Raw genomic sequence first — 19,171 nt, forward strand, 5'->3', positions numbered from 1 at the left:
TCACGTCATATGACGTTGGTCTACCTGCGTCACGACAGTCATGGATGAACTTCAACCTGGTGTTTGCACTTTTTCCATTACAACCCGTACATCTACATAAACGTTCAAATTTCAAATATAAAGTGCTTATCTCATGGCCACGGATGTTATACTACGGACGTTAGTCCTCAAAAGTACCCGTATTTTCCGTATTGTTCAATAAAAAGCATTTTAATCCGATCGGTGGCCATTTTCTAACAGAGGTATAATGTATTAGAGTGCAATACACCTCCCAACCGATAGGTGCATAGTTGAAAGCGTGGCAAAAAAACGGAGAAAATGGCCACCGATCGGATTAAAATGCTTTTTATTGAACAATATGGAATATACGGGTACTTCTGAGGACCCGTAGATAATTGTAACATCCATGGCCATGGGGTCAGCACTTTATATTTGAAATATGAATGGTTATGTAGATGTACAGGTTGTAAATGGAGAAATTGCAAACACCAGATTGAAGTTCATCCATTCATGACAGATCATGTATCACGGCTAATCAATCCATGCAAACTTGCACAACAAAATCCTCAACGCATGCATGGTTTTTATTCCATGATACATACAGGTCTAAATCAAACAAAATGTGTCCATTTTGGACATTTTTAGTTAAATTAAGACTGATAATAGTACAGTGTACATGTCCATATTTAAGATCAGTTGCAAAACGCATTGAGATGCAGACAGACAGTTTGCTCAATGTTACAGGATTATAGGATTGTCTCTTTACCATAGAAGATTCTTACAGTTACATTTGAGCATAAATTGACATAAAATGTTATTTTTCACTGAACCTGGTGCAAATTGTCTGTCTCCACCGTGGCCTCTCTGTCATGTTGTCCGCTCTGTGGTGTGTGTGTTTGGGGAGAGAGTGTGGGGACTAGCCTGCATCATTCATCTCTCTTTCACTGTCGGTAATGCCTGCCCAACTTATCGATTTCTTTATCACACCATCAATAGTGACACCATTGTTTAACTTAAATGAAAAGTAGGTTCAAACTTACAGTGAAAGTGATGTGGATTCAGCTGCTCCAGAAGAGATGTGCATTCATGCAGCTCCAAAGAATAAAATGGAGAATGTGGGCGGAGTTCTTCAATTAACAGAAAGTTGGTATTTGCGCCTTTTTTCAACAAGGACTCATGAGTTAGCAGAACTTTTCCTCTTGTACTGACTCCAAACTGAAACAAGTTAGTTTGTAAAACTCACAAAGTGATGTTGCAACATACAACTAGTTAGGTGTGCTGGTCTAACTTAAGTTTTTGCCTCAATGTTAATAATTTATAGTTTAATGTCTTAACAACTTAAAATGACATTTTAGGCCAACATTTTTCAGTTGGCTTTTTTACAGTCAATTCTAAACTTGAATTGTTGAATTTCTTATGAAGAATAAGAAAATAAATATGAAACATTTGTTACCCATCTCATCACCATATGTAGCCTACGACTGTAATGACCATAAAGTAACCTCCTTAATAATAAATGTAATTTGTAATGATAGACACTGTAGTTATAGCATAGACTGAAGTTGGAAAGGCTGTGCCGAGTGCCTGTGTCGGCACCGATCGTGCTGGCGGTGGCACGTGCACCAAACGCACGTGCGCGTGAACGCACCAAATATTGTCCGATTAATGTTGAGGGGGGGCCTTTGATTTGGTGTAGTTCCACGGCCCTGAGGGGCCTTAATGCGGCCCTGGACGTACCCGAGCTACACATCCTGTTGATGCGAACATTGCAAACATTCAGGTGCTACACATTTTAGAGCCTCGGTGGTCTGTCAAAGGCAGTGCAACCACACAGCCTGCAACCACAGTGAGCTGCTACATATCTTTTCATTTTGTTTGAAAGGCACTGACATGCAAACCATACTATGCTCTGTAGCTCAAAAGACAAAAAGATCACACATACTGTACTAACATAAGGGGCTCACAAATGTTGAGAATAATGTACATACCTGAAGAAAAATGTATAAATATAAAATCATTATTTGGCTTATGTGCTTTTAATGTTTGTTTTATGTTGTTTGCAACACTATAATTGTCTCCGCCAGGCCGAAAGGCATGGCGAGAGAGTATGTTTTCCACCCCGTCCGTGTGTCCGTCCGTCTGTGACCAGCTAATCTCTGGCACCGTTGTCTTGATCGCAGCGAAACTGTGCACACACACTCCCTAGATGCCAATTCAGAACGTTTGCCCCAAATTTTCTCATGGGCCTTTTATAGCGCCACCAGGAGGCCGATTTGTGCAAAACATATTTTTTGACAGTACTCCTACAGATTTTGTCCAAAAATCACGCAAATCGGTACACAGTATGTCTATAGTCATTAAACCAAACAGGTCTTTCAGATTTCTCATATTCCATCTTGATTGGCTAAAATTGTCTTCCAACGTTTGCAGGAGTGCTCCGTTTTGAACAAAATGCCTCAAATCATGAACACAGCATGCAATTTCCGTGAAATTGTGCACGCACATTTCCATTAGGCAGAGGAAGAAATGCCATTTGCAATTTTTCAAATCAGCCTCATGGTGGCGCTATAACAGGCTGATTCGTGTTTTTACCTATAACTGCACCAATCTGTGTAAAACTTTGTATGCACACTCCCTAGAGGTCAAGGAAAAACCTTTGCCCTGCATTTTTCACATCTGCCTTTTATAGCGCCATCAGGAGGCCGACTTATGTAAAACACATTATTTTATACTACTCCTTCCAATTTTATCCAAATTTCACGCAAATCGGTACACATGATCTCTATAGTCATGTGATCACGACGGATGTGTTTGATTTTTCATATTCCATACTGATTGGCTAAGATTGACATCTAAAGTTTGCATTATTGGCTTGTTTTTAACAAAAATCCGCAAATCATGAACGCACCATCCAATTGCGCTCAAACTTTGCACGCACATTCACACTATGTTGAGGAACAAATGCCACCCTTTTAAGGCTGCCAAAGACGCAGATCTGCGTTCTAATTAATTTCTCGCCTGGCTGCCAAAGATGCAGATCTGCGTTCTAAAGAAAAATAATATATATATATATTTTTTTTTCTTTTTTTTTTTTGACCCCAAGACCAAGGAGATATGATTTATCGAAGATTTAGACTCCCATCCACTTCCTTGTTAACTTAAAACTTAAAAATTATGTATCTCGGCTCCTGAGTACTTTTGTTTTTTAATTGAAAAATCTCTGGCAGTCTACAGCAAAAAATCTGAAATAATTCTGGCAGGAAATAGCGCCACCAGCAGGTCTAATTTAGCAAAACAAATGTTTTTAACAAAATGCCTCAAATCATGAATGCAGTCAGTGTCCGATTGTCATGCAAGGCCTAAGAAGAAATGTCACCCTTTTCACATTGGCCTATTATAGCGCCACCAGGAGGCCACAATAACCTACCTGACCTGGCGGAGACCTGTGCTCCGAGGAGCACTTTTTCTAGTTGCTACTATTTTGGCCAGGGCTCCCTTGAAAAAAGATGTTTGTCAGTCTATGTTTTATCTTAGACATAGACATAATTACTATTCGATTATTTAAATTCATTTGGGGTGGATCTCTTCTCTTATTGGCCGATGTTGGTTTATTTCCTCTCCCGCACAACTGTCCTGTATTTTACATATTGCTGTCTGTATTGTTCTTTTCTTCTTTTCTTTTCGGCAAATAATCAAATCAAAAGGTTTGTGGGCTGGCCAAGTTTCACAGGAAGTGCACCTTCCATACCACTTACTAAACCTTGAGACTAGCTTTCATTTGAATCAGCTTTCTGTCAAAAACACAATGACTGAATTAATTTTTGTTCTGCTTCTTCTCACAACAGTGTGTAAGTACATCTGCTATTCTACTATAAGACTAATATTTACATATTTAAATTTCCTGTGTACTCCATTGCATTGAATGCATACAAAACTAAACAAAAAAACTAGAGGAAAGACTTCTTACAAGAAATATTTTTTGACACCAGAGAGTATTTTCATTTCATTGTTGAATTACTTGTGTTGTGTTTAGTTTTTTGCTTTACTTGATAATTCTATTTTTCCTTTTTCACTTTCTCTCTTTTTTCCCCAAATCCTATTTGTTTTGTCCATTTTTTTGTCTCTGTCTGGAAACTATCATCGTCCTCTGTTCTTCAGCCATGATTCAGGTTCCCCAGCAGATCCCTTTGAAAATTGTCAGAATCAGTGAAACCATCACTTTACGATGCCCGCAAAATAAAAGAAGTCGATATCTTTACTGGTATAAGCAAAGTCCTGGATGTATGCTCCAACAGGTTTCTACTTCAGCCTTTTACAAAACAGAACTACATGGACAGTTTAACAACTCACGTTTCATTGTGAACAAAGGCGAGGCTGTGTGCAATCTAACCATCAGAAATATCAGCAAAGAAGATGAAGCAACATACTTCTGTGGAACAGGACCGGATTATGATATGAAATATAAAGCTGCAACATATTTGGTTGTAAAAGGTACAGTATGTCACAGTCAATCTTGTCAGTCTTCTTCTTGATATCTTTTATGCCAAGAATTGTTCTGGTGTACATTTGCAAAACACTAAATGATATAAACCGGAGTTTGATTATACAGTATGTACAATAGGCTTATTGCATATTGTCAGACAAGGGCACATTTCCACACTAGAAAATCTCATATCCTTAATTTAACCAGGTAAAATACTCATTTAGATTATAATCTCTTTTCCAAGAGTCACCTGGCCAAGAGAGCAGCATGAAACACTGTTGCAACAATAAACATGGACAATACAAAACAATACAACCACTCTATCACACACTACAAGTGAATGCAAAATTATTTGAAAATGCTTTGCATTTTAAATGGTTCTCTATTCTGTTCTATTCTATTCTATTCACAGAGTCTGACCATGAGAGGACCGTCCACCAGACTTTGGTCCCAATGTCTGGGTCGGTACCTCTTGGAGACCCAGTGAGCCTCCAGTGCTGGGTTCTCTCTGAGAGTAGAGAAGATGGTGTTCCGGTGTTCTGGTTCCGATCTAAAGAGTCCAATCCTGGCGTAGTTTCATCTCACTGGAACAGGAGTAGAGGATGTGAAACTGAGGCTGGTTCAGGTCCACAGAGATGTGTGTACAGTCTCTACAAGGACAGTGTCCTCTCCTCTAATGCTGGGATGTACTACTGTGCTGTAGCTGCATGTGGAGAGATTATCTTTGGCAAAGGAGCTAAGCTGGAGATAAGTAGGATATGCACTTGCATGCATGCATTTTTTCAACACAATTAAAAACGTGAAATAACAAATATATATATATATATATATATATATATATATATATATATATATATATATATATATATATATATATACACACACACACACACACACACACACACACGCACACGCACGCGTCATGTCTCATTTTATATTTAATTAATTTTAAGTTTTGAATAAACAAACAATACAATAAACACTTATTTTACAATCGGGTGAAGGACAGAACAGAACATGGAAAACACTCCACCGTAGTTTCGGCAATGAAATCATTATCTCAACAGATTTAAATTGACTTTTATGTTTCTGTAGTTCCAGGTGTAGTTAGACTTAATTATGACAAGTATGAAAACAGTTTACAGTTTAGGCATTTAGCAGACGCTCTGACAAAACACATGACCCTATAGTCGTTGTCAAGTTTAAACTTTACAATAACAAAGTGTACTGCAAATGATGACTACATTTATAAGGATAGGGTGGCATTTTGAATTGTATTTGTCTGTTTCTTCAGAGGCTACAGACAAAGACAGTGCTGACTATAACATCAAATAATGGTTTTCCATCTCACTGAAATTACCATTTTGTTTGTAATTTTGATGGTAAAATGTTACATAGATTTTATTTTTTATATTGTCTCTCCTGATTCCAGGTCAGAAGTTGGATCCACTTGTCATTGTACCATGGTTACTGTTGGCGTGCAGTGTGATCGTGATTGTTGTTCTTATTTACACCAGAAATCAAGGTAAAATAGGTTCATTAAATTATAATCCCTGATTATATCTGTAGCATTATGTTTCTCATGGCTGTTAAAGTACTTTCTTTCTATTATTAAAAGGGAAGTGTTGTATTTTGCTCCTGTGTTTTATACTGAAACTCATAAGGAGGAAGTCTGTATTTAAATATATAATAACAATGTATTGCAGCTAAACCCAAGTTTAAATCAAGAACTGTATCTTCATGCCAGCTTGTGTGAAAAGTTACACAATTAAATGACATCTGTATAACCAGGTCCATAATGTTGTTCTCAACTGGCTTTGCACTGGGGCCTAACATTGTGTATTGAATTTATCACGACATGAACTATGACATGATACAATATTCCTATGTTAAAGTTGCAACACTTTTGGGTTCTGACTAGAGAAAAACTGCCTTATAAAGGCTGTAGTTTAATTTGATGTTAATTTCATGCTTTTACTTTGTAGGAACACTGAACATTTCATCTCATCGTGGACATGACCAGCCAGCTGTCAATCAGCCAAGTGGTCAGGTAATAATTTTTCAAGCATCCAAATCCAGTCACTTGTGTTTGGTGACATAACTTTAACTGATATAACTGCATCTATGGACCAAACTTTGATATTAATTTAACCAAACTTCTACCTCCACATTATATGTCTTTAACATTGGTATCACTGTCCTCTGTTGTCTAATGTCTTTATACGGGTGGACGTGTTAAAGTAATATCAAAGGAGAGATATTTAACTTATCCTCACATTCTTGAAAGATACATTGAAAATAAGAATATCATAATTTTATGATAAATATTAGATTTGCATATTGAATTTATATTAAAGGTGCAGTAAGTAATTATTTTTTGTTTTGTTTTAATAAGTGTTAAATACCGTAGCTCTATATTCTGATAGTAATCATTGCTATCAGGTAGGTGAGACGTTTTAAGCCAATCAGGAGAGAGTACTGAAAATGCATTTTCTGTTTAGTAAAGAGCTCGAGAGACATGGGAGACTCCTTTTACTGAACAAACTCTATAGCAATGAGTACTATCAGAATATAGAGCTATTTTATATAACACTTATTTAACCAAAGAAAATCGCACGCACTGTTCTACACTAGACAGTATAGAACACTTCTCACTGCTAACAGTTAGGATGGTTAAATGTAGAGGATATATTCTGGGTATGTGCAAATGTATTTGACCAATGAAACGTGCCCTGTTCCTTCCTCTATATATTTGTCAGACCACAGGTCCAGACTCCACCTATCAGAGTCTCCAACCAGCCACTTTGAATCAGGATACATATGATGTTATGACACCATCTACAGTACAACCTCATAAGTATGACAGCATAATCACCATTTTATTGATTATTGTTGTATTGGTTGAATTGGTTGATGCCTCTCTTTCTACTCTACTGTCATACTTATGCTCTCGTCTCCTTCCAGGAAGAGACAGCAGCATGCAGGTCCACACACCACAGGTCCAGACTCCACCTATCAGAGTCTCCAACCAGCCACTATGAATCAGGATACATATGATGTCATGACACCATCTACAGCACAACCTCATAAGTATGACTGATGGAGCTGTTTTTTCCTTATCACCCACACAAAGTACCAGACATGTTTCATAAAGGCGACAAAGAAAATTCAGACTCGAACACAGGCAGCCATTGGATGTAGTGAAATATCTTGTATTAACAGACAGAGAGATATGGAAGGTTACAGTGTCACAGGTGTTAACGCATCATCGGTCGTCGTCTCTCTCCAGTTGGACAGAGAAAGCACTGGACTTTAACAGCGTCCGTTAACATAAACATATGACATCATGGAAGACAGGTCAAGCGTCCAGCCGTCGGAGGTGTAATCCTGCCATTGGTGGAGAGTGATGATGCTAGTTGTCGTCAGATGAAGATGAGGATGGTAGATGATGAAGATGATGATGATGATGGTGTGACAGTTTATCTTTGGACAAACAGCGTCCACATGTCTGGGTCAACACGTTGACCTCGGCTCTGACCGGTCACTGGTCAGTGGTGACTTCGTGACACTAAAAGAAGGGTTATGCATTGGAGAAGAACACCGAGATAGTGTTCTCAAAACAACAGATAGCCACAGAAAGCCTGTAGCTAGTTTGACCTTGCATAGACACAGAGAGAATAGGAGTACAGAAGCACATTTAACATGACTGAATTAGACCAATATGACACCATTATATTAAATTGACATTTAAAGCAGGTTTATGACCCTAGACACATTATGATCAATCAAGATTAACTCTATCAATGACCTTATGAATCAATCAGTCAAACTATATTTTCACATCGCAGTTAAAAGGCAAAAGTGGGTGAAAATGTTATTTGTGTAACGCCGGTTGCAGTTAGAGTAAAGTAAAAGTAGGGAAAAGAGTAGCAGCAGGTTTAAAAATCTCCGCTGTGGGTGAAAAGGCACAGATACTGTAAATACTGTAAATACTGTAAAGGAGCATCAAGTCTAAACACAGATAAATGTGCTTGATTAAAGGCAATGTGACAGGCCATACCACTTTATTGATTATTGTTGTCTTGGTTGAATGATGCATCTTTTTCTGCTTCTACTGTCCTACTGTTGTGCTCTCGTCTCCTTCCAGGAAGAGACAGCAGCATGGAGGTCGACACACCACAGGTCCAGACTCCACCTATCAGAGTCTCCAACCAGCCACTATGAAGCAGGATACATATGATGTCATGACACCATCTACAGCACAACCTTATAAGTATGAGCTCATAATCACCACTTTTCCATAATTGATTGGTTGTTGTGTTTGATTGAATATTGATTGAAGATTTTATTAGGCAAAAATATAAAACAGCACAGTTACATTTAAAATACTTTGTCTAAAAGGTCAGTTCAAAAAAGTCCTTGCGGTCTCGTTTCCATTGAGGTCCTTGGTATTCAATTCATAGTCATATATAGTGGCACCAACAGTTCAAATATCAACACAAAAGAACAGAAAAAAAGAACACTATGTACAAACAAAAACAAAAAATGCAGAAAGAAAGAAAATACTATATGTTCAAACAATGGGGGGGGGGGGGGTGAGAGTCAAAGCAATAATAACACTATATGTACAAACAATGGGGGGGGGGGGGGTGAGAGTCAGAGCAAAAAGGGGGGGGGGTCGTCTGTCTAACGGGAAAATGGTACTACCTCCTTTGTTGGTTGTGTGATGCTCCTATTGTTACTGGTTGTGCTCTCGTCACCTTTCAGGAAGAGACAGCAGCATGGACGTCGTTAGTGGGAGGAGATTCAGCTGGTTGGCTGCTCTGGAGAGATCATTTAACTTCCCAGTTCTGTATGTTTCGTCGCTCCCATGTGCTCCTGGTTTTGTTAGATTTATCATTCAACTGGTCTTTATTTTCCATTCCACATGCTCTTCCCTACATACTATAGGTTACAAGGTTGTCTTTTCTACGTAAGGGAAAATGTATTTATCTTCCGCTCCTCAGATGTTGTAGCTACATTGTAGATAGTATAGCTACATCACTGATTTGTATTGATTTGGTAAAAAAAACATAAACAGTTTTCTTTGGACTGACAACCTTTCATGTTCGGACTCCTATTCTTTACACAGTTCATCACAGTTTGTTTGATTGGCTATCCCCGGTTGGCTGGTTGAGTTCGGGTGGTGACTTTTTCTCACAATATTAGTTGCCTCTTGCCTGTTAGGTAATTACTGCATAGTTTTAAATAAAAACAATGACTTTTGATAGGAACAATATTTTATTCATAATGCAGTATATATATGCTCCCAGTGGTTGTCAAATATTTGTACAAGGACTCCCAAACTGATACATATAGAGCTGTGGACCCCATAGAGAAGATCTTACGTGTTAGATTAGATTTAGTACAGAATTCTACAACTGTCTAGACTGTAGGTGGGGAGAGTGAAATGAAGTATAGTCATTCTTACAGTATTCTCTCATTGGATTACCTTCTAGCTGGTGAAATTATAATGACATGAACCACTTTCAACCTGTCCTCTCTATTTTGTGCATGCCATAGAGAAATTTTTCAATCAAACTCACAAGGCTTCATATAGTGACACCTTGTGAGCTTGTAGATTGGTTATTTCGCTATTTTTTAAATAGTCCTCATTTTGCAGGGGACCTCTTGGAATAGCGCGGCACTCAGTGCCGTGCCATGAGCTTGTATATCTGCTATTTTTGAATAGCCAAAGAAATCTTTGAAGTATTTTTGAAAACTCTTGAAAATTTGTGCAAATCTTTGAATATATATATTTTTATATTTTTAAAGCGAACATTTGTAACTCAAATCTTTGCTTCTGGGGAAGCTTTTTTTTTAACAAATGTTTTTTTGTGGTGCTCAAACTTTTTCATGACAAGGACCCCCCAAAATGACATGTGCCGCACTCAGTGCCGCGCTATATGAGCTTGTATATCTGCTATTTTTGAATGGCCAAAGAAATCTTAATATGACACAGATGCGTTCCCGGTCTAAAAGGGTTAAAGGGGGATTTCACTTTCAAACACTACTACTACTTAGGTTTTGTGTGCACACAGAATAAGAATAGGGTTTTAATGGCAGGTTTACAGGTGTAAATCAGTGGGTAAAATGTGTTTTCGTGTAAACTACATCATTTTGTTGTTTTCCAGGAAAGAAAGAAAAAAAGGAGGGGGGGTCTGATATAATGAATATCAAGTATCTAAATATTGATTCAAGCAACTTAAAAACACAAAAGCCAGAGTAGACATTAAAATGACAAAAAGTGTTACTCCTTTAAATGCATTACTGGAGGACTGCATGCATGGCTTTGAGGCTCATCTCAATCCACTCACAGCACACAAAGGGAGGTGTATGCTCCCAGTCATTACACTCTCACTTGTGCTGTTAGCAGAAACACACATATAACATAAATGAATAAATAAGATAATACAGATAAGATAATACAGAACAATGTGACACATTCATCTCCATAACACATTCCCCAAAAGAATTAAACAACAATAAAACTATACACCAAAGATTTTGCCTCGAGGCATGCTGGGGAGTCCCCCTTAGCCCACTGTGGGCCTCTCAAAGATGTACGCATAAGCTACACATCCTGTTGATACCAACATTAAGCTGTAGGCTACACATTTAAAGGTGGTCTGTCAAAGGCAGAGACATGACCAACCAACCACAGTGAGCTGCTTCCTGTGACTGTTCTTGCTGTTTGCAAGGCATTGACATGGAAACCACATACCACACTCAGAAAGTAGACAAAAGATCACACATATACTAACAGGGTGTTCAGAGTAAAATGTTGAGCATTGTATATGCTATTTTCTTATACCTGAATAAAACATGTTTTGTTAATTGCACTAATGGGAACAATGGACTTTGATTTTAATTGAATCAATTCAAATGAAACTAGAAAAAGTGCTCCTCGGAGCACAGGTCTCCGCCAGGTCAGGTAGGTTATTCTGGCCTCCTGGTGGCGCTATAATAGGCCAACGTGAAAAGGGTGCCATTTATTCTTAGGCCTTTCACGGCAATCAGACACAGCATTCATGATTTGAGGCATTTTGTTCCAAAAATGTGCTTTGCTAAATTAGACCTGCTGGTGGCGCTATAACAGGCCAATGTGAAAAGGGTGGCATTTCTTCCTCGGCCTACTGGGAATGTGCGTGTAGAATTTCACGGAAATTGCAAGCTGCGTGCATAGTTTGAGGCTTTTTGTTCAAAACGGACCAATCCTGCAAACTTTGGAATCCAACCTTAGCCAATGAGGATGGAATATGGGAAATCGGACAGATCCGGGTTGATCACATGACTATAGAGATACTGTGTACCGATTTGCATGACATTTGGATAAAATCTGTAGGAGTAATAAAACAAAATGGGTTTTGCACAAATCGGCCTCCTGGTGGCGCTATAACAGGCCCATGTGAAATATTTGGGGCAGAGGTTCTGATTTGGCATCCAGGGAGTGTGTGTGCACAGTTTCGGAGCGACCGGGCCAACGGTGCCGGAGATTAGCTGCTAACGGACGGACAGGACGGACGGACGGACGGACGGACGGACGGACGGACGGACGGACAGGGGTTAAAACATACTCTCTCGCCATCCCTTTCGGCCTGGCGGAGACAATGAAATTGAGTTGTGAAATGTCTGTCAAAGATCAACTCATGTTGATCATGTTGATCATTGTCATGATACAATACATTGAACGTTTGTGTTCATTCAGCAGAGTGATGTGCATGTCTGAGATTGACTAATGCCAGTCCTTAACCGGACGGAATGCTTTCCTGTCGCCTGGAAGAATGATTGCTCTGTTCATTTTGAAAAGTATTTGATAATTGAAGTCCTTGGTCTGTTGTCAGTGTACAAGAAATATGAGTACACACACGCGCACGCATCAGTGCTTCAGTACCTCTGGTTCAATCCCAGCATGGTGTCCTTAGCAAGGCACTGAATTCCCAGGACACTGTTCCATAGCTTCCCCGTTGCTGACAGTTAGGATATGGTTATATGCAGAGGACAAATTGTGGGTTTGAAATGTACCTGACCAGTGAAACGTTCCCATTCCTTCCTCTACATTTTTCAGACCACAGGTCCAGACTCCACATACCAGAGTGTGTTTTCAAATCCATGATCGACCAAAAAGCCTGTTGGGATCAACTGGTCGATCTTAAGGTCATGGTTGCTCATCTATGCTCTACAACTGTTGTTGATGCCACTGATGTACATATTGTATGTCTCAGGCTTTAAAGCATTATCAAACTGTTACAGACATCCTATACTGACTGGTTGTGTCCCCTTTGCACTGTACAAGGTGAAAATGTCCTTTTTGTCACTGTGTTACAGTATGTGTTATGTATGGGTGTTTTTGTAAATCCTGTAAGAGGTGTTATCTATTCAACTATTAATTAGTTATTATAAATCAAGAATATTACTTGTGTTTGGTTTCCTATAACTGGGAATAGACGGGCAGGAAACCGAGGAGAAAAATAAAAAAGCATGTCTAAGTTACAGTTACAGTTTACTTTTATTTTCAGCTTTGTGTTGTTATACCTGTAGGTTGAGATGTGAAATGCTACGTATCTGTCAGGTTGTTGTTGGCCCACACTCCCTTTGAGAGTGTGTTGCAACAGGAAGTAAGAATTTGGCACCATGCTTTAAAACAGTGTTTGCCAAACATACATTTGTATGTTTCATGAGTAAATACTCCAACCCGGGGCAAGCTGAGCCAAACAGTTTGTTTTTATGGCCCTTTGTCATAGATGCATACGTCATGATTTAAATTAAAAAAATACACCCTAAAATAAGGGTATCTGTTTATATCTTCTCTCTCATTTTGCCTTGCCTGGAGCAGTGGTTCTCAAACTTGCTTTACAGAGTAGATTGGGGTCCCAGAGATAAAACTGAATCAAACTGGGGGTCCTTGAAATTAAAAGGTTTGAGAACCACTGGCCTAGATAACATAAGTAAAAAGAGGCTCATCTTAACCCTCTCTCCCCTATTGGAGCTTGTGACTGCAGCCTGCAGCAGCCACGGTAATCAGGTGGTGGTTCATTCAGGAGCGTCTGTGGCTTCAATAGGACTTCTTCCCTGTTTTTCTGTCCTATGTTTTAAACTCTATGCTTTTAAGTTTGCTTTCCGAGATACCAAAAATGAAAATCCTTAGAGTAGGCTCAAGTTTGTATCCAAATTCTACAGCTATCAAACAGAACATCTTCAGTTGTGCATCGCTTAACCAGCACATTACTGGTGGACCCCAATGTCATTTAACTAAGTTAATATGAAATGGGATGTCCCATGTCAACCACTAACAGCCCAGGACACTACAATAAACTATAATATAAGCAAAAGTAAAGACCCTGTTTAAAACTTAAAATGGGGTCTTTTCGTGTCCGGCCATAGATGAAACTAAAACTGTCTCTGTGGATGCCTCAAAGATGTACCAGAGCTACACATCCTGTTCATACCAGCTTTGAGGTTCAGGCTACACATTTTTTTGCCTCTGTGGTCTGTCAAAGTTAGACATGGCCAACCACAGTGAGCTGCTGCATGTGGCTTTTCTTGTTATTGCAAGGCATTGACATGCAAACCATAGCACACTCTGTAACTCTCCAGCAAGAAGACACAAGATCACACATACTAACATAGGGAGCTCAGAGAAAAATGTTTTGCATATAATATGCTGTTGTGTCTTATAGCCTATACCTGGAAAAAAAACTAACAAAAGAACCCCCACTGCAAGCTATATTTGACTAATGGGAACAATGCAATTGAATTGGCTTGAATGTAATCAAATCAAATCGAATCAAATCACATTTACTTGTAAAAATGGGTGTCAAAAGATCAATACACATGATACCGTACATTGAAAGCTACTGTAAAACTGTGGCAAATTTACCAGAACATCCATGTTGTTTGAACACACTGTATGCTATAATATAGTAACAACATAAAACAAACATTAAAAGCCCATACTGTATTATGTGCTTTTAATGTTTGTTTTACGTTGTTACAGAAATGTTATTGTTGCTTTTAATGTTTGTTATGTATCATTTGCAACAATGTACAGTAATTGCTGCTATCTCCACGGCTGCCTTGAAAAAACTGATCTTTTATCTCAATGGGCTTGTCTATGTTATCTTTCTTTGTTGATATAATTACTACTTGACTCTTTGCATAGCTGATTTTCCTCTACTGCACAATTGTCCTGTATTTTATACATTGTTATCTGTATTGTTCTTTTCAGGAAATAATCAGACCAAAAGGGTTGTGGGCTGGCCAAGTTCCAAAGGAAGAAGTGCCCCTTTCATGTACCACTTAGTGAACCTTGATCATCAGACTAAACCTTTCATTTGAATCAGCTTTCTGTCAAAACACAATGACTGACAAATTATTGTCTCCGCCAGGCCGAAAGGCGAGTGAGTATGTTTTACCCCCTGTCCGTCAGTCCGTGTGTGTGTCCGTCCGTCATTCTGTCATTCTGTCATTTTGTGTACAGCTAATCTCTGGCACCATTTGCTTGATCGCAGCGAAACTGTGCACACACACTCCCTGGCTGCCAGAGCAGAACCTCCTTTTCACATGGGCCTTTTATAGCGCCACCAGGAGGCCGATTTGTGCAAAACACATTTTTGGACAGTACTCCTACAGATTTTGGCCAAAAATCCCCCAAATCGGTACACAGCATCTCTATAGTCATTAAAAGAAACGGCTAATTTCAGATTTTTCATATTCCATCCTGATTGGCAAAAATTGCCTTTCAAAGTTTGCAAGAGTACTCAGTTTCTAACAAAATGCCTCAAATCATGAACACAGCATGCAATTTCCGTGAAATTTTGCGCACACATTCCCATTAGGCCGAGGAAGAAATGCCATTTGAAAATGTTCAAATCAGCCTCATGGTGGCGCTGTAACAGGCCAATTCGTGTTTTTACCTATAACTGCACCGATCAGTGTAAAACTTTGTATGCACACTCTCTAGAGGCCAAGGAAAAACCTTTGCCCTGCATTTTTCACATTTGCCTTTTATAGCGCCACCAGGAGGCAGACTTATGTAAAACATTTTTTTTTATATTAAGCCTTCAGATTTGATCCAAATTTCAAGCAAATTGGTACACATGATCTCTATAGTCATGTGATCAAGACGGATCTGTTTGATTTTTCATATTCCATCCTGATTGGCTAACATTGACATGTAATGTTTGCAGGAGTGGCCCGTTTTGAACAAAATGCCGCAAATCATGAACGCAGCGTCCGATTGCGGTTGTGCTCCGAGGAACACTTTTTCTAGTTTGTTCTGCTTCTTCTGTGTGTAAGTACAACTGTTATTCTACTATAAGACCCCTATTTATATTATACACATATGTTTAAAAAGCTAGAAGAAATTATTTATAACAAGAAATATTTTTGGCACCATAGAGTATTTTCATTTCAACTATAAATAATACAGTATTATTTGTCTCTTTTGGTCTTTGCTTTACCTGATACTATTTTTCTTTTTTTCTCTTTATTTTATTCAAACGGTTCATTCTATTTGTACTCATACTCTTTTCTGTCTTTGCTCTGTCTGATAACTACATTTGATTGTACTTCAGCCATGAACCAGGCTCCCCATGCAGCCGATCCCTTTAAGAATAGTCAGAATCAATGAAACTATCACTTTACGATGCCCAGGAATCGAAGGAACAAGTTTTCTTCACTGGTATAAGCAAAGTGCAGGACATACACGGCAACTAGTTTCTTCTTCAGTGTATGACAAAACAGAATTAAAGGGACATTTTATCAACTCAAGTTTCATGGTGAACACAAGTACTGCTGACTCCATTCTAACCATCAGAAATATCAACAAAGATGATGAAGCAACATACATCTGTGGAGTAGTGAAGGGATGCCTTACGTATTATGAAGAAGGCACTTATTTGATTGTAAAAGGTACAGTTTATCACATTGGGGGCCCCATTCCCAGGCCAAAAATTCCCCGTTAAATCGGGATAATGGACCTGCGCCGCCCCAATAGGTTATTCTAGCACCTGCTCTACCCGTCACCATTATGCCGACGCCGTTATTTGCGTGTGGAGGTGTGTCCGTGGGCGTGTTGTTGCTATATCCCCCACATTGCAATTCTACAGACACACATGGGTACGGGTTTCGGGGGGGGCATAGTGGAATCTAATACCACCCGCCGTCCATTTAGTCGTTTACAAGAGCGCGCCCAGGCGGCTTCAACGCGCGTCCACTTGGACACATGTGGACGCGCACAAGGGCTCCACCTCCATTCCTCGCATATAAAAGTCAGATGATCTGCGGCTGTGAACCCTCATGACCCCAGACAGACAAGCAAACAATTGAGATCAGCGCGAGAGAGAGAAAGAAAGAAAGACAGACAGACAGACAGACAGACAGACAGACAGACAGACAGACAGACAGACAGACAGACAGACAGACAGACAGACAGACAGACAGACAGACAGACAGACAGACAATTTACATATACATTTTATATATAAATTTACAATTTATATATAAATAAATATTGGGATCATGGCAGAGATTCTGCTGAATAGGCTTGATGGAATGCTGGTTGTTCCACCAGAACGAGTCCCGCGCCAGCGAGTCTCCTACCTCAACCTGACTGGTATTTTTTTTTTTTTTTTTTAATCAATACATTTTGCCGTTTTTATAGTGATAAAGTCGTTGGCAATAACATTTTTATTTTCCACAGAACGAGAAAGCGTGACGTTCCTGCGCCTCACCCGTGGGGCAGTGACAGAACTATGTCACTTAATTGCAGATGACCTAGAGCCCGCTGGCCCTGGCTTTGGTCCCCACTTGCCTATTGCTGTGAAAGTTACTGTGGCACTTTGCTTCTATGCCAGTGGCACTTTTCAAAATCCACTGGTCTTGGCTGGAGGAATCAGCCAACCCTCCGTAAGCAGGGCTATAACTGCCGTCACGAATGCCATAGTCCGACATGCAGGTAGGTACATCACTGGCATCCCTGTGACACCCGAGAGACAGCGCCGGGGCAAGCAGGCTTTTTTGGCAAAATATGGGTTCCCTAGGGTTCTCGGCGCAGTGGATTGCACACATGTTCTAATTCGGGCTCCGAGGCTGAACAGTGGCGCTTATGTGAACCGTAAGGGAACCCATTCCATTAACGTCCAGGTGATTTGCGATGCAGATGAAAACATCTTAAATGTATACGCAAATCATCCTGGAGGTAGTCACGACGCCTTTATAATGGAACAGTCCGTCATCCCAGCAGTCTTCCAGACTCCGAGGAACCCCCCTCTAGATGGTTGGCTGTTGGGTGACAATGGCTATCCATTAAAGACGTGGTGCATGGTGCCATACTTAGCGCCGACAAGTGTGCGTGAGTGTTCTTTTAATAGAAAACACTCACGCGCACGTATTGTCATTGAGCGGGTCTTTGGCCAGCTCAAAATGCGCTACCGCTGCATGGACAAGTCGGGTGGAGTCTTGCAGTATGGTCCTCAGAAGGTAGCACGTTTCGTAGTGGTATGCTGTGTGTTGCACAACATTGCCAAACAACATGGAATGGTGCTGGACTTCGACGAGGGTAGATTAGCGGACTATAGAAGACGGCAAGCTGAGGTGCAGATGCTGCCCAATCCAAATTTAGAAGCAAATGTGCCACCACAAGCACGGGCAGTGAGGGACCAGCTGGCAGCGGAGCTGCGACTCCGCTAGTCATCATGTCATCTGCAGCCTGCCTCGTAAGTAATTTGTGCAATCAATCAGTAGCCTAATACATGCAATTTATATAGCGCTTTTATTATACTCCATGTCGCTTACTAAACAAAACATGGAAATGGTTGCAGTCAATGTAGGCATTTCTTTGGCTGTACATATTTTCTAAAATGTTTGTACGCTTCATTTCAGATGGGTGAGGGAGTTGGAACCAGCAGTGGAAAAAGTAGGCTACACATTTTGTACTATTAAAAAAGTACTTTAGTAAAAGTACAAAAGTATTGGCATCCAAATATAGGCCAACTTAAAGTACCAAAAGTAATTATGGCCCATTTCGCAAGTTTGAACATGTTGCAACTAATTTGAAAATAGCAGATCTACAAGCTCGTACATCTGCTATTTTTGGCTTAAGTTCTCCTCATAAATGAGATGTTAGGGTTCAAGTGGTTAAGGTAAAAAAAAAATATATATATCACAAACATTTGGAGGACCCCCTGTTGAAGACCCCTGATCTAAATCGTCACAGTAACTAGTAAGACACATTTTCCAATAATTGTAGTGGAGTAAAGCACAACATTTGCCTCTGAGATGTAGTAGAATAAAAGTAGGCTATCGGAAATACTAAGTGTAAATGCATCAAAATGGTACAGTAAAGTACAGTACATGTTTTCAGTCTTAAATACTTTTTTTATTTCATATTTTTCATATATATATATTTCACATAATAATAAATAAACAATAATAACAATAATACTACAAGAAAACAAAAACAGGCCTTCTATAACTGTTAAAAAAAAAAAGGCCATAAAACATCCTGGAAACAAAATAAATTAAATTAAAAACGCTCGTGCATGAGGTCAAGGCAAGGCAGGTGAGGATCTTCGGGTCCTCACATCATTCTTTGTTCATTCACTTTCTTCCTCCCCTCACTCGCAGGCGTGAGCCACCACGGGACCG

General features: G+C 39.5%; 1 protein-coding gene across 1 annotated transcript in view; it reads left to right on the top strand.

Moving 5' to 3' along the window:
• Positions 1–4,936: 4,936 nt before the first annotated feature.
• LOC308099652 (uncharacterized protein) overlaps positions 4,937–19,171 on the top strand; it is a gene marked incomplete at both ends in the record, with an annotated part of 75,793 nt that continues 61,558 nt past the window's right edge. Inside the window, 6 exons of the mRNA XM_080448388.1 lie at positions 4,937–5,234; positions 5,916–6,008; positions 6,469–6,533; positions 7,243–7,340; positions 7,448–7,573; positions 8,631–8,756. Coding sequence (XP_080304514.1) covers positions 4,937–5,234; positions 5,916–6,008; positions 6,469–6,533; positions 7,243–7,340; positions 7,448–7,573; positions 8,631–8,756 — 806 coding nt within the window. The remainder of the gene's footprint in view (positions 5,235–5,915; positions 6,009–6,468; positions 6,534–7,242; positions 7,341–7,447; positions 7,574–8,630; positions 8,757–19,171) is intronic.

The sequence above is a fragment of the Gymnoscopelus braueri genome, assembly GCF_963280865.1.
Source record: "Gymnoscopelus braueri genome assembly, chromosome: 13".
In the NCBI taxonomy this organism is placed as follows: domain Eukaryota; kingdom Metazoa; phylum Chordata; class Actinopteri; order Myctophiformes; family Myctophidae; genus Gymnoscopelus; species Gymnoscopelus braueri.